Genomic DNA, 15,421 nt, shown 5'->3' with positions numbered 1-15,421 from the left:
CAAATATTGCCAAATCTAGGTGTGCAAAGTTGGTAGAGACCTATCCCAACAGACTCACAGCTGTAAATGCTGCTTCCACCAAGTATTAACTTGGTGGAGACTTATTCAATTATGATCTTTCAGTTTTGTATTTTTAATATATAAATTTTTTCTCAATAAAAACTTTTTACTTCTTAACAGTGTGGAGTATGGTGTGTAGATAAGTGGGAAAAAATCCTCATTTAAGTGCATGAAAAACTGAGGCACTGACACAACAAAATGTGAAAAAAGTTCAAGGGGGTGTAGACTTTCTATAGGCACTGCACATGAGATAGATGTACTGTCAGAAGAGCTGAAACAAATATGTTCCAGCTGTACGAACTTGTATAAATCGGCAGCATAGACTGCTACCTGGTGCTGTCAATAAAGGTTTAAATAACATCTTTTGATGCAAAAGATCCAAAAAAGATAATTTCCCATGTTGATTAAAGATGTTCCTGACCTGTCCTTTTGGGAATGGCCCTTTGGGATATGATGGTCACAACATTACAGTATAAAAAACATTTGAACTGTGTTTCGTTATGTTATTCTTAACAATGAGGCAGACGTACCCTGGGCTAAACAGAATCGTCAGGCTGGGAGAAATGCCAGACTATCGCACCCTGTCAGATTCCACTGTAAAGCTGAGACACACTCTGCAGAATCACTGTGTGGCGTGCTCCCCACCTTCTCCACTATAAACACACCCTGTCAGATTCCACTGGAGAGCTGAGACACACACTGCAGAATCACTCTGTGGAGCACGCCTCTCCACTATAAACACACCCTATCAGATTCCACTGTAGAGCTGAGGCACACACTGCAGAATCACTCTGTGGAGCACGCCTCTCCACTATAAACACACCCTATCAGATTCCACTGTAGAGCTGAGACACACACTGCAGAATCACTGTCTGGAGAGCCCCTCTCCACTATACTCACACCCTGTCAGACACATACTGCAGAATCACCCCTCCACCCTCTTTACTCACCCCATGAAGGGAATGGTTCACAAGCGATGGGCTGCCATGACAACGAGAGCTTGCTTTTGTGAAGGAAGCAAGATGAATTAACATCTTTTCTGATGAAAGTACCACCGATGGTTTTAAATCATTGTTCTTTTCAAGCTCTTATGCAGCTCAGCATATTTATTTACTGAACCGTTCCTTGTAAAGAACCATAGGGTTCATTTAGCGTGTTTTGTTGGTTTGAAGATACTGGTAGCAGCCCATGAATAATGAAGTAGTTGTTCTTGTAAAGCAGCCCTGCCTGCACTTATTTGAATCCTAGATAAAGGTCTAAACGGAGAGCTAGTGAGAGGAACGATGTCCTGACAGATTAGTCTTAATGATGAGCTGGTCATTGCGCCAAAGAGGGTGCTTACTGTGCCAGCAAGACTACATACCCGCACAAATAGCCTATTCATTTGGAGACAGGCAGGTAACACTGTACATTGATGGGCTTACACATTGGTACATTTAGGTAGAAATAAATGAATCCTCAGGTTCTACAGTTATACTACATTCTACCGTTATTCTGCGGATTGATAAGATCTGACAGTAAACAAGGCGATTGATCATTTCTCCCAGCTCTTCACTACAAATAAACCTTCCTCATAATCTCTGCAAAACCAGCTGCTTTTTCTTTTTTGTTTTAAAGGCATCATTAGATTTCAAACAGTTTAGAGTCGGGATATAAAAAAACATCAATTAATGAACTTGAGGATATAAATAAAGTAAAAGAGGCATCACATTATATGAGAAGAAAGGCGCTAAAAAAAACTACATTCATAAAAAGTGCATTTCTGACAAAATAAATGCTAGGATTTGGCATGTCTGAACCCCTGTGAGAGTCTTTTCTCCCTGCCTCAGTAACAGATAGCATTTGGTAATGTATAAAATACTAGAGTGGATATTTAAAGCAATCACTATAATACTCTCAGTAACAGCACTTTTATGGTATGCTTCGGAAGCGGAATCCCTTTTTTAACCCCGAAGGTGCCGGGCACAGCACAGTGGCAGTATAGCTGTGTGGCTCCAGTGAGGAAATACTCTTTGGTAAAGGCTTGAAGACACACGTCTCTCCTGAGCTACTGCATAGGAGGACGGTGAAGGCAGGAACAAGATCAGACGGACTGGCACAGGTACGAATACTCCAGTGGGTCCTGGGCTCAGCAACACAAAGTCTTTGGACAAGAAATCTGACAGCCTGCAGTCACCTCTTCTGGACTGCACTGGTAGTGCTAGCACTGAACTTGATGGATAACTGCTTCTGTTTTTAGAGACACAACACACTTAGTTTCTTTGCAGCACCCCTGCTGGTGATGGATTGCTCCCTTCTCTCCACGGGATGAAGAAGCTGGTAACGCTGCAGCTTGGTGGGCCGCCCCCCGTCCATCTGCCTGGAGATGGGGGCGCGCTCAGAACACGGTCTGAGAGATGGGGTGTCTCAGCAGCTCCTCTGCGGACGGCCGGTGCTTCGCCTCCACGAAGATGCGTTTCAGGAAGTCGCGGCAGTGGTCCGAGATGTGCGAGGGGAGCTGGGGGTTGGTTGGCTGGGTGGCGATCTTGAAAATGGCTGCCATGGCTTCAAACTCTGCCCAGGGTGGCTTCTCCGTCAGCATCTCCACCACTGTGCAGCCCAGACTCCTACCAGCAGAAACAACACAGGGTCAACACAGGATACCAAGGACATAGCTTTCCAACTTATTATTAGAACTGCATTTGAGGAAAGGGCCCACAATTTTTGGAAAGGAACATATCACTTTTGCCTTGTAGGGTAAATTAGAACACATAAAGAAATGGTTTATTTTAAGACATCAGGAATGATTTCATGGAAACTTTTTTTTTCTGATCACTAATAAACCAACCAGTGTGCTGGATAGAGTGACATTGGGCTGGTGGCGCCACGGAGTCCTGGCATGGCTCTCCTACTTTCACTGTGCCGGGGCGTTCATGTTATTCATGCAGCATGTGCACTAGGAAAATTACAACCCCAAAAATAGCTACCGGGCAACAGATTCTGGCTCTCATCCAATCACATCCTCTCCTGGTGGATCCTAGCCAATCAGATTGCAAAGGGGAACCTACAATGACTTCATAGCAGGTGGAGCATCCCCTGGGCTGAGCTGTAACTGGATGGAGGTCTTACCATACGTCAGCCTTCCTGCCGTAGCCCTCCCCACTGATCACCTCTGGACTCATCCAGTAGGGGGTGCCGGTGACTGAGCGGATCCCCGTCCCGGACATGCAGATGGTCTGCAGGCGTTTGCTGGCGCCGAAATCCCCCAGCTTCACGTTACCCGCAGAGTCACGCAGAATATTGGCTCCTTTAAAAGAATCAAACAAACAAATGAAGAAATCAATAAATCCGCCGCACTGCAGCATATATCCATATAATATATATTATATTATATATATATATATATATATATATATATATATATATATATATATTTCTTTGGAATTTGTTCGACTGCTTTTTTTTCTTGATATTACAGCCAGGATTCCTTCCTGCTCAAGGTTTTTAAATGCATTTTTTTTTAACTCTTATCAGCTCTAGCGGTATTATCACTCCCTCTCTCTGCTTCTGGTTGCTCTTTGCTTGTATTTTAAATATTAAATTGAACTATGCTGACAATGCTTTAGATGAGAAGCAGCTGCTGCTTCCTGGTTCCTAATCACTTCCTGTGATGTTCTTCAAATCCAATCCTATAATCTCGCTGGAATCTGACCATGTGACCTCCTGGAATGGTATTTGGATGCAGCAGTTTATCTAGACTGTAGTCTAGAAAGTTATATAAAAGTGCTGGTATATCCTGAAACATGTAAAAAACAAGAGAAGAACCAAAATATAAATCAGCACAATAAGAAGTTAACTGGTCTGCCAGAACAGGGCCTGGATCTAACTTTATGAAATACGTGTGTCTGGATGTTAATCACAGCAGCTCATCTTCTAATCTAATATTATGGATAGAGCAGACACCCTCAGTGCTAGATAGAGAGAGAGGGAGCTGGCCCTGATCTATACAAGCTGGTCTCTAGCCTAAACTCACAGGACATGGCTCCTTGTGACTAATCTAACATTCAGTATTGTAATTACTGCACAACAGTAGAAGTAACATGATCCAACAGACCCTGTAGAAACAATGAACCATGTATTATGTCCCAGCCTCTACCAGATCTGCTAAGGATTCAGGATTACTGTGTAGTTTGGAAACGTTGCTGAGTGGAGATCCAGTTTCACTGCTGTCAGCCCTTCCACAATCCCTTCACTTGCACTCACGCAATGTAACAGCAAAACAGAACGCCCATTAGCAGCCGCTTCCTTCTATAATACAATCAATAATCCGAAAGCTGAGACTTCAGAGTGCTGCATCAGCAATGAGCCTGAGCACAGGGCAGCACTGTGAGGGGGAGGGGGAGGGGGTGGGGGAGAGGGTACTGGATTCTCAAAGCTATTCACTCCAAGTCATCATTAGCACCATTAACACCCAATAAAGTCAGCGAGCTACAGTGAAACAATCCAGACATTGAGTAATTCAGGGTAAGCAGATGTTCAGTCGTTTGCGTCTCTCTGGCAGAGACTGTACTGCATTTTGAAGGGGACTGTGATACAGAACAGTGACCATTGACACAGCAAGCAGCCATACTGTAGCTCCCAGCCTGAACGCAGCACTACTGGCCCTTTCCAAACACCATCCTATCTCATAGCTTAGAAACCAGCTTTTCTCTCTTGCAAGCCTCAAACCACAAGTGTTTGGATGCACTACTGTGTTTCCAACTCATTCCTCAGACTTGGTATAAAAACAGCTACAGGACTGTCATTAAAAGCTACTTCTGGAGGGAATGCCTGTGCCTGTACTTGTATAATCAGAGCCTTGGGTCTGAACAGCAGCCCCAGTATGGAGTGCACTAGCAGCCCTAGTATCTCCTGTGTAGTTAAATGCCTCTGAGCAGGTATGGTTGCAAGCCTGACGAGAAAGCAGTCAGCAGTCGTGTCCCACACTGAAGCTCTTTAACCTGTGTGTCTGTGCTGGTGTCACAGAGGAAGTCAAGCCTTCCTCTGAGCCAGGCTGTGGGGCTGCCGAGGAGATGGATGTTCCTGTTGAAGATTTATGACATTGTGTCTAGGCTCGGCTGAATGCTGCGTCTGTGGGCCTGCACTGTGACCCCGTCTTCCTCCCGCCTGCTCTGTGCCCTCAAATTTAACCCTTCAGTGTGCATGTTGAAGTGCACTAGCTACACCAGTTCATAAAAGTAACTACAAAAAAAAAAAATGGAAATATGGCAAAAAGAAACAGCACAGTGCTTGTACCCCGCGCCCCCCTGAGTGTTACAATTAGTCAGAGGGCTCACCTTTGATATCTCGGTGCACGATCATGTTGCTGTGCAGGTAGGACATGCCCTCCAGGATCTGCCGTGTGTATTTCCGGGTCACGTTCTCCGTAAGTGCTCCGTACGCCTTCAACTGATCCTTCACAGAGCCCTGGACACAGGAGAGCTTCAATCAGTATGAACAAGACCAGCACTAGTGCTGCACAGAGCCCTGGACACAGGAGAGCTTCAATCAGCATGAACAAGACCAGCAATAGTGCTGCACAGAGCCCTGGACACAGGAGAGCTTCAATCAGCATGAACAAGACCAGCAATAGTGCTGCACAGAGCCCTGCACACAGGAGAGCTTCAATCAGCATGAACAAGACCAGCAATAGTGCTGCACAGAGCCCTGCACACAGGAGAGCTTCAATCAGCATGAACAAGACCAGCAATAGTGCTGCACAGAGCCCTGCACACAGGAGAGCTTCAATCAGCATGAACAAGACCAGCACTAGTGCTGCACAAAGCCCTGCATACAGGAGAGCTTCAATCAGCATGAACAAGACCAGCAATAGTGCTGCACAGAGCCCTGCACACAGGAGAGCTTCAATCAGCATGAACAAGACCAGCACTAGTGCTGCACAGAGCCCTACATACAGGAGAGCTTCAATCAGTATGAACAAGACCAGCACTAGTGCTGCACAGAGCCCTGCATACAGGAGAGCTTCAATCAGCATGAACAAGACCAGCAATAGTGCTGCACAGAGCCCTGCACACAGGAGAGCTTCAATCAGCATGAACAAGACCAGCAATAGTGCTGCACAGAGCCCTACATACAGGAGAGCTTCAATCAGTATGAACAAGACCAGCACTAGTGCTGCACAAAGCCCTGCATACAGGAGAGCTTCAATCAGTATGAACAAGACCAGCACTAGTGCTGCACAAAGCCCTGCATACAGGAGAGCTTCAATCAGCATGAACAAGACCAGCAATAGTGCTGCACAGAGCCCTACATACAGGAGAGCTTCAATCAGTATGAACAAGACCAGCACTAGTGCTGCACAGAGCCCTGCATACAGGAGAGCTTCAATCAGTATGAACAAGACCAGGAATAGTGCTGCACAGAGCCCTGCATACAGGAGAGCTTCAATCAGTATGAACAAGACCAGCACTAGTGCTGCACAGAGCCCTGCATACAGGAGAGCTTCAATCAGTATGAACAAGACCAGCAATAGTGCTGCACAGAGCCCTGCACACAGGAGAGCTTCAATCAGTATGAACAAGACCAGCACTAGTGCTGCACAGAGCCCTGCATATAGGAGAGCTTCAATCAGTATGAACAAGACCAGGAATAGTGCTGCACAGAGCCCTGCATATAGGAGAGCTTCAATCAGCATGAACAAGACCAGCAATAGTGCTGCACAGAGCCCTGCACACAGGAGAGCTTCAATCAGTATGAACAAGACCAGCACTAGTGCTGCACAGAGCCCTGCATATAGGAGAGCTTCAATCAGTATGAACAAGACCAGGAATAGTGCTGCACAGAGCCCTGCATATAGGAGAGCTTCAATCAGCATGAACAAGACCAGCACTAGTGCTGCACAGAGCCCTGCACACAGGAGAGCTTCAATCAGCATTAGCAGTAATGTCTCTGCGGAACTCTACATTTAGATTTTTCACTACTGAAGTAGTGTTTTTACTAGTTTTTACAGTGCTTTCTTCCACAGCAACATGTAAGAATCTGAAACATGCTATATTAAAAACCAGAGTAATACATCAATAGCTGCCATCTTTCAATATGTCTTGTAGGATATTGTAAACATCCGGTTCACACAGCCGAGAGCACTTGCAAACTGCATTGTGAACACAAACAGATTCAGTCCTGAAAAAAACCAAAGGAAAAAAAAACAAAAACCTTTAGCTCACATGCATATCCTTTCATGACGTTTTTCATTTCCGTGTGTTTAGTAATGTGTACGGTAACCAAAGACAGCCCACGTCTCAAAAAAAAAGTGGTTAAGCAATCCCATTCAATATATGCTATTGTATTCAGTCATTTAACATGCACATAGTGGCCTGCTTGTCATGAAATGAAAATACTGTATTCAAGATTTGAAAATGTATCTGTACAAATGATACTCCTTGTTTTACAGGCATACCCGCAACCGAGCTGTTACCATGGAAACAGCAACGCTAAAAGGTTAACTGATTTATGCTAATCCTAATAATAAATACTATTCAAACAATAATCATAATAAAAATAATCGTTCTCAGATTGTTGTCGCTGTAGCCTCTCCCAAGTCAGCACCAATCTCACTGCTGATACGAACGAGTCTTGTAAAGATTGTGAAGGGCATTTCTGACCTAAACACACTGTATCCTAAATAAAAACGTTAGACAATTCGATCCCGTTGTCCAGCTTCCATGTGGTGTATCTGGGTATCCATTGGCGCATCATCATCACTGCAGCAGACAAACAGCTGCTATCTTGTGAACTGTTACTGTGAGACTGGATATGAGGGAAACTAAAAGTTGAATTCCCAACAAAAAAGCTGTTGTTTAATCTGCAAGTCTGGATAACTGACATATGTTTCTCAGTCATCATGAAGCCAGATTAAGTCTTTCTTCCACGCCACTCTATATTTTCATCTTAATTTTTTTTCTTCATAATTTCTTTATCATTATTGATTTAAACCCTTTACTGGTAGTTCTGAAGCACCACGGTTGAGCCTGTGATGCTTCATAACTACCGACCAAACTGCGCTCTCTACCGGCCCTGGGCCGTCGGGCCCTGGTTAATGCCGAACGCTACTCTGCATTACACAACAACACCTCCTGTTACACTACACAACCTCAGTCCCCCAGTGTCTGAAACTGTAGCCATTATAAAACTGTATGTCAAGATTAGCACTCTCAAGGGGCATTTCCCCCTTTCCTAAACTGATAAAGCATTTCAACATTTCCTTCCTGTGCAATGTGTTGAATCACTGACTGTTTTAGTTTCAATTCGTCTTACCTAAAGTCTCGCTGTCTAACCAAACAGCTTTCAAAACCAATATTATTTTCAGTCTAGTAAAAATAGTGAAACACCCCAATGAAATGTGGAATGCCCTGTTTATAAACCTAGCTAAACAATTTCCTTCTATAAAATGGGTAATGAGACTTGTGAAATCCATGCCAGCTGTCTTTATGAAATAATTTCTAAAACTCTCCCTAACAAGTCTTTGCACACAGCAACATGCCCCGAGACGGCTAGAATGGAATCAGAAATCTTTTCCCTTGCTTTTGTCGCTCATGATGTAGCCACTATTGATCTAGCCTCCATTCTGAATGGGCTGACTGTCACAAGCAGGGATTTCTCATGGAATGAAGTGCTTAATGTTGCACAACAGCAGCACGTTCTCACCCGGGCCGCTGTGTTGCTGAACTCTGGCAGCAGTATGAACAGAGGTTGATAAGGGACAGAGTTGAATAAAGGAAAGTATTTGGTGAGTGAGGTAGCAGATTTGGAAGAGCTGTACGCACCCCGGGCATATACTCCATGAAGATGGTGAGTGTCTTGTCCGCCTTGTCCCTCAGGCAGCCGTAGTACTGCACTATCCGCTCGTGACGAAGGTTCTTCAGTAACTGGATCTCACACTCCAGCGCACTCACCTCCTAACCAGCCAAGACACAAAGGAGAAAAACGTTACCAGGGAGCAACAGGCTTGGTCACACAGAAACACATCTCACCCAATCAATACCCTGCCTATACACTCACTGAGCCAAAGGCAGTGGCTCGTTCCCTTCTCAATACACACACACACGCACAGACACTTTCCTCTGCCTGCTACAGGAAGTGACAGGATTCATTTTCTCAGTTGTAGACAGGAAATAGCTTTCAAGAGAAAAAAATGATCAGCTCCTCTAAACTCTGGCCAGAAAACAAATGAGTCAGTGAGCAATCAGCCTGTCTCTGCCCTGCCCCCAGACTCAGGGCTGGCATCACAGGCTAAGTAAAGACTAGAAATGACTTACAGGAAAGCTAACCACAATGACACAAAAAGTTTGTACAAAAAATGGTCATCGATTTACAAACTTGACCCTTCATTATACCCTTCAGAGTAGATCCAGTTTTGAATATTTATTAATATAGTCCTTTAAATCTTATATCATCATATATTCTTCCCTGTAAAAACATATCCTAATTTCCAGTTTCGATAGCTGGCTCTCTAGGTATTTTTCTCAGTTTTTTTCTCATTATTATAAACACTCCTGTACAACATAGAAAGGATATAGTTCTAAGCAGGAAGCGCAAATATAATCAAGCGTGAGGGCTGACAAACGCAGAGGGGCGAAGTCTTTATTCACAGGTAATTAACCATTTACTTATGATGAAAGACTGAATGCAGTCATTTATTTTTTGTTTTATCGATTAGATTATTGCCATTGCTGTGGAAGCTCTGAATTCACAGCTTGGAGAATCTGCTATTATAATGTCGCAGAGCTACAAGCGGGACACTGAAATATATGAATAAACCCGCTGGGGAACCACAACACAAGTAAATCTAACACCTGTTGCACTGCAGCAGGCTCTCACTAGGAGGCTACATGGTTATTATGAGTCATAAGGTGTAGCAATCCAGGACATGCTGGGCTAGAAGTCCCTCCCCCACCTCCCCCTGACTCTCACCTTGCTGGTCTCTGGGCTCTCTGGGTCGAACTGGACCTGCTTGGCTGCAAGTTCACGGCCCGTGTCCACATCGTAGCACAGGTAGACGCGCCCAAAGGCTCCCTGTCCCAGTAGCTTCCCTCTCCGCCAGTTCACTGGGGCACTGGGAGCTGTGAGAGGCCCACACACAGCACTGAATCAGACGCGTGCACTAGAAGTGAATACGCTGCATGCAGGGCAATGCTTACTGTTTAAAGAGAGTTCACCTTGTGCAGTTTGGGTGAAGGGGGTTGTCTTCTTAAACTATGTGAGATGATTTCAGGTATAATAAGAGACTCTACAAACTACAAATTCTCATAAATGGATTTATTTTTTGCTTTTTTAAAATTTAGAACAATGTCACATGTTTTATGCACGGAATGACATCTACACACAAGAAAAGATGTACTGGAATTTCGTGACTGGTTGATTTCTCACACAATAATACAGGTTTAACTTTGCGAAGCAGTGGTTCAGCCTCCCTCCCTCACTTACACTTGGTGGGGACGTTCCTCTCCTGCACAGTCAGAGTGTTCTCGCTGTCTGCGCTGCGCAAGCGCCCTCTGCTGTCCAGGTACTGCACTGCTAGCCCCAGGTTCTCCCCATTAGTGCTGAGCGAGCGGCTGGACGGGACGAGAGTGAAGAGGTTCCCCTGCTGCCGGCGGATCCGAGGGAATGTGCGCCGCCCTGTGCACACAGAGAGAGAGAGAGAGAGAGAGAGAGAGAGAGAGAGAGAGAGAGAGAGAGAGAGAGAGAGAGAGAGAGAGAGTCACAGAGAGAGAGAGAGAGAGAGAGAGAGAGAGAGAGACACAGAGAGAGAGAGAGAGAGACAGAGAGAGAGAGAGAGAGAAGAGAGAGAGATATAGAGAGAGAGAGAGAAGAGAGATAGAGATAGAGATAGAGATAGATAGATAGAGAGACACAGAGGTAGAGAGAGACAGAGAGAGAGAGAGAGAGAGAGAGACTTGGTCTCTCTTCTATCTCTCTACTGTGTCTCTCTCTGTGTCTCTCTCTCTCTACTCTGTCTGTCTCTCTCTGCTCTCTTTCCTCTCTATCTATGGAGAGAGAGAGAGAGAGAGAGAGAGAGAGAGAGAGAGAGAGAGAGAGACACAGAGAGAGAGAGAGAGAGAGAGAAGCAGCGAGAGAGACAGCAGAGAGAGAGAGACAGAGAGAGAGAGAGCGACAGAGAGAGAGAGAGAGAGAGAGAGAAGAGAAGCGAGAGAGAGAGAGAGAGATATCTCTATACTGTGTCTCTGTCTCTCTCCTGCAGCTCCTCCTAATTGTGTATCTATCTCTGGTTTCTATCACCAACTCTTTGCTAATCTCAGCTCTCTTGGGTCGTATGATGATCAGATCTCTCTCTATACTCTTCGGCTTTCTATAGTCTCTCGCTGGGTCTCTATCCTAGCTGGTCTGATACTCTCTCTCTTCTCTCTCTCTATCTTCTATGTCTCTCTATGTCGTCTCTCTCTCTCTTGTGTCTCAGAGAGAGAGAGAGAGAGAGAGAGAGAGAGAGAGAGAGAGAGAGAGAGCCCAGAGAGAGAGAGAGAGAGAGAGAGAGAGAGAGAGAGACACAGAGAGAGAGAGAGATAGAGAGAGAGAGAGAGAGAGAGAGAGAGAACAGAGAGACAGACAGACAGAGAGAGAGAGAGAGAGAGAGAGAGAGAGAGAGAGAATCTCATATCTGGTCTCTCTTCTCTCTCTCTCTCTCTCCTCTCTTGTATCTTATCCGCGCTATCTCTATCTGGCTATCTATCTTCTCCTCTTGGCAGAGAGAGAGAGAGATAGAGAGAGAGAGAGACACAGCAGAGAGAGAGACAGACAGTCCTCTCTCTATATGTTCTACTCTCTTATATTGGCTGCTCTCTCTGTATGTCTGCGAGAGAAGAGAGAGAGAGAGATAGAGAGATTCTTCGTTGTGTCTCTCCTATCTCTCTCTCTGTCTCTCTATCTCTTGTTGTTCTTGTCTATCTCTCTTCTCTGTCTGTGTCTCTCGCTATCTCTATCTCTTCTCTCTCGATCTCCTCTCTACTATGGGTCTCTTCTGTCTCTGTGTTTTCTAACAGAGAGAGAGAACAGAGAGAGAGAGAGAGAGAGAGAGAGAGAGAGAGAGAGAGAGAGAGAGAGAGAGAAAGAGAGAGAGAGTAGAAGAGAGAGCCAGAGAGAGGTATGTCTGTATTATCTCTCTATCTTATATCTACTCATCTCTCTTCTTCATTGTATGTCTCTCTCTCTGTCTTTCTCTATGTATCTGTCTATATCTTCTCTCTCTCTGTTTGTCAGATATCTCTCTACTCTATATGTGCTATATATATATGTATCATCTACTGTTGTCTCTATCATGTCTCTCTCTATCTCTCGTGTCTACTATCATGAGGAGAGAGAGAAGAGAGAGAAGAGAGAGAGAGAGAGAGAGAGAAGAGAGAGAGAGTCTCTCTTGTGTCTCTCTCATCTCTCTCTCTGTCTATATCTGTCTGTGCTCCCTATCTACTTCTCTGTGGTGTCTCTCTCAGAGGAGAGAGGGAGAGACAGAGAGAAGAGAGAGAGGAGAGAGAGAGAGAGAGAGAGAGAGAGAGAGAGAGAGGGACAGACAGATCTCTCTCTGTCTCTCTTCTCTCGCTACTGTCGTCTCTATATCTGATGTCGTCTATCTCTCTATCTAGATGCGTGTGCTCTATATCTCTCTCTCTGTCTCTGTTCGATGTCTCTATGTCTCTCTAGCTACGACTCGTATCTGTATGGGCTGTCTCTATAGCTCTCTCTAAATGTCTGCTTCCTGTATAAATATTTCTATCTACTATCTATCCTCATACGATCGGGTATTGGTGTATGTATCTCTCTCTATAGATCTATAAGTAATGTACTCTATACTCTGTCTGGTGTGTCTACTCTATTCTATCTCACTATCTATCTATTTAGGTTCTAGTCTCTATGAGAGAGAGAGAGAGAGACAGAGAGAGAGAGAGAGACAGACATAGAGAGAGAGAGACAGAGAGAGAGTGAGAGAGAGTGAGATCTCATCTATCTCTCTATCTTATCTGTCTCTCTTCTCTCTCTCTATATGTCTATGTTGTATCTCTCTCTGTCAGCTCTATTATTCACAAGAGAGAGAGAGAGAGAGAAGAGAGAGAGAGAGAGAGAGAGAGAGAGAGACAAGACAGAGAGAGAGACAGAGAGAGAAGAGAGAGAGAGAGGGAAGACAGGAGAGAGAGAGAGAGAGAGAGAGAGAGAGACAGAGAGAGAGAGAGAGACTCGCTCTCCTCCTTCTCTCTCTCTCTCTCTCTCTCTCTGTCTGTGTATCTCCTTCTCTCTCTTCTATCTCTTCTTGTGTCTATCTCTCTCCTCTTATCTGACTCTTTTCTATCTCTGTCCTGATCTATCTCCTCTTCTGTCCTACTATATTATCATGTGTACTATCTATCTCTATCTATCTGTCTCTCTCTCTGATATATAACAGAGAGAGAGAGAGATAGAGAGAGAGAGAGAGAGAGAGACGACAAGTCTTCTCTCATATCTACTATCCTGTCTGTATATCTGCTCTATTTCTCTGTCTGTGTATATCTATCTATATGTCATGTGATACTCTATCTATCATATTAAGAGAGAGAGAGAGAGAGAGAGAGAGAGAGAGAGAGAGAGAGAGAGAGAGAGAGAGAGAGAGAGACATTAATATGATGTGCTCTCAACTACATACAATAATTATCCACTATTGGGTATATAGTGAATAAAGTAATTTTCATTACATTATTGCCATTTTTTATTCTATATTAGACAACAACCAGACACAGCTCTCCTATTGATTTATATGGAGGTCAGATGTTCTGTTTTTACTTAAATAAAGCATGGTTGAGAGCTGACTCTTGAGAGAGGATTACTTACTGATGTTCAGCTGACTGTAAAAGCACGATTTACTGGAATCTAAAAACTAACAAATCACAGGAAGTCTTTAACATTTACTGCCATGCTTACGTTCCAATCAGTAACTGTGCAGGTACAGCGCAGCACTTCCTAGTGGCTGATCTTGGTAATGACTAAACACTTGTACCCACCATCATTGTAATCCTTGTGCTGCATGGACACATGGTATCGCCGTGGATACGTCCCGCCTTTCCCAGCTTTGTCGTAGACCTGGTTCTCCCGATCTGCACATAATGAGAGTCACTTCATCATTGCATATAAACAAAGCAGGGTTTTGCTATCAGTACCAGACTAGTTACCATTGTATTGAAACTCATTCTCTTTCCTGGATTATGGTTGCTTTTGACTCTTTTCTTTACCTCTGGCACTCTTTTATTTCTACTTTTTCTGCTCCTGTTCCCTTTCCTATATTTTGATTACCTGATTGATTTGATTAACTTCTGTTTAATGATCTAGTGCCCTGATTCATGCAGCTCAAATCTAAGGAACAGTCCAAGCTCGGATTCAGCCTGCAGCATCGCGCGGCTTACCTGAGAACTCCTGTCTGTTATCAGGATAGCTCTGCGCTCTTGACATCCGGGATTTCCGAAGGGAAGGGCTGCAACACACAGAGCAACCAGTAAGTGACAGAAACAGCAACCGCCCCTGAGCACAGCATGGTGACCGTCCCATGTTTAATAAGTGAGGGAGGTGGAGCGGGAGGGACTGGGGGCAGGTGGTGAGAGACTGGGAGCAGGTGGTGAGAGACTGGGAGCAGGGGGTGAGGGACTGGGAGCAGGGGGTGACTGGGGGCAGGGGATGAGATACTGGGAGCAGGGGTGAGGTAATGAGAGTAGGGGGTGAGGAACTGGGAGCAGGAGGTGAGGGACTGGGAGCAGGGGGTGAGAGACTGGGGATGAGGGACTGGGAGCAGGGGGTGGGGTAATGAGAGTAGGGGGTGAGGAACTGGGAGCAGGAGGTGAGGGACTGGGAGCAGGAGCTGAGGGACTGGGGGTAGTGGGTGAGGGACTGGGGGCAGGGGTGAGGGACTGGGCGTTCTGGGATGGGATACTCCATTCCGCTGGGCCAGTGAATGTGCCGTTTGCATGGACTGCATTTTATTTGCTACAAGGCATCTTTATAACCCCATTTCCTCCTGTAATAATTTTTTTTTTTTTTTAAGAACTTTGGTTCTTTTCAACGGATGAGAAATCCCAGTGCAGGACACAACAGCTGCTGAAACACATGAGCAGATTAAAAACAACTTTCTACACAACCCTCTCAAGACAAATGTAGTTTAGGATGGGCAATTACACCCCCTCACTGCAGCCCCTCCCCCCAACAGATCAGGAGAAATGAAGGACAGTGGGCGTCCCAGCCACAACCAAGCCAGCTGCCTCTTTACACCAAGGAGCTTCAGAGTGGAATGCATTTTCACATGATGAAAGTTAAGTCTGGTAGGACAAACACATGCTACAGTACTTCAGAACTGGAACAA

General features: G+C 45.0%; 1 protein-coding gene across 1 annotated transcript in view; it reads right to left on the bottom strand.

Annotated features, from left to right (window-relative positions):
• Window positions 1-230: 230 nt before the first annotated feature.
• The window catches only part of LOC121324895 (mitogen-activated protein kinase kinase kinase 3-like), a 36,872-nt gene continuing 21,681 nt past the window's right edge, over window positions 231-15,421 (bottom strand). Inside the window, exons 9-16 of the mRNA XM_041267095.1 lie at window positions 14,475-14,750; window positions 14,076-14,168; window positions 10,522-10,713; window positions 10,009-10,157; window positions 8,862-8,993; window positions 5,376-5,505; window positions 3,169-3,346; window positions 231-2,666 (exon numbers count right to left, since the gene is read on the bottom strand). Of these exons, the coding sequence (XP_041123029.1) occupies window positions 2,438-2,666; window positions 3,169-3,346; window positions 5,376-5,505; window positions 8,862-8,993; window positions 10,009-10,157; window positions 10,522-10,713; window positions 14,076-14,168; window positions 14,475-14,750 (1,379 nt within the window). The 3' untranslated portion in view covers window positions 231-2,437. The remainder of the gene's footprint in view (window positions 2,667-3,168; window positions 3,347-5,375; window positions 5,506-8,861; window positions 8,994-10,008; window positions 10,158-10,521; window positions 10,714-14,075; window positions 14,169-14,474; window positions 14,751-15,421) is intronic.

The sequence above is a fragment of the Polyodon spathula genome, chromosome 12 (genome assembly GCF_017654505.1).
Source record: "Polyodon spathula isolate WHYD16114869_AA chromosome 12, ASM1765450v1, whole genome shotgun sequence".
NCBI classification, from domain to species: Eukaryota; Metazoa; Chordata; class Actinopteri; order Acipenseriformes; family Polyodontidae; genus Polyodon; species Polyodon spathula.
The sequence above is the reverse complement of the archived record's forward strand: the minus strand, read 5'-3'. Positions and strand labels throughout refer to the sequence as shown.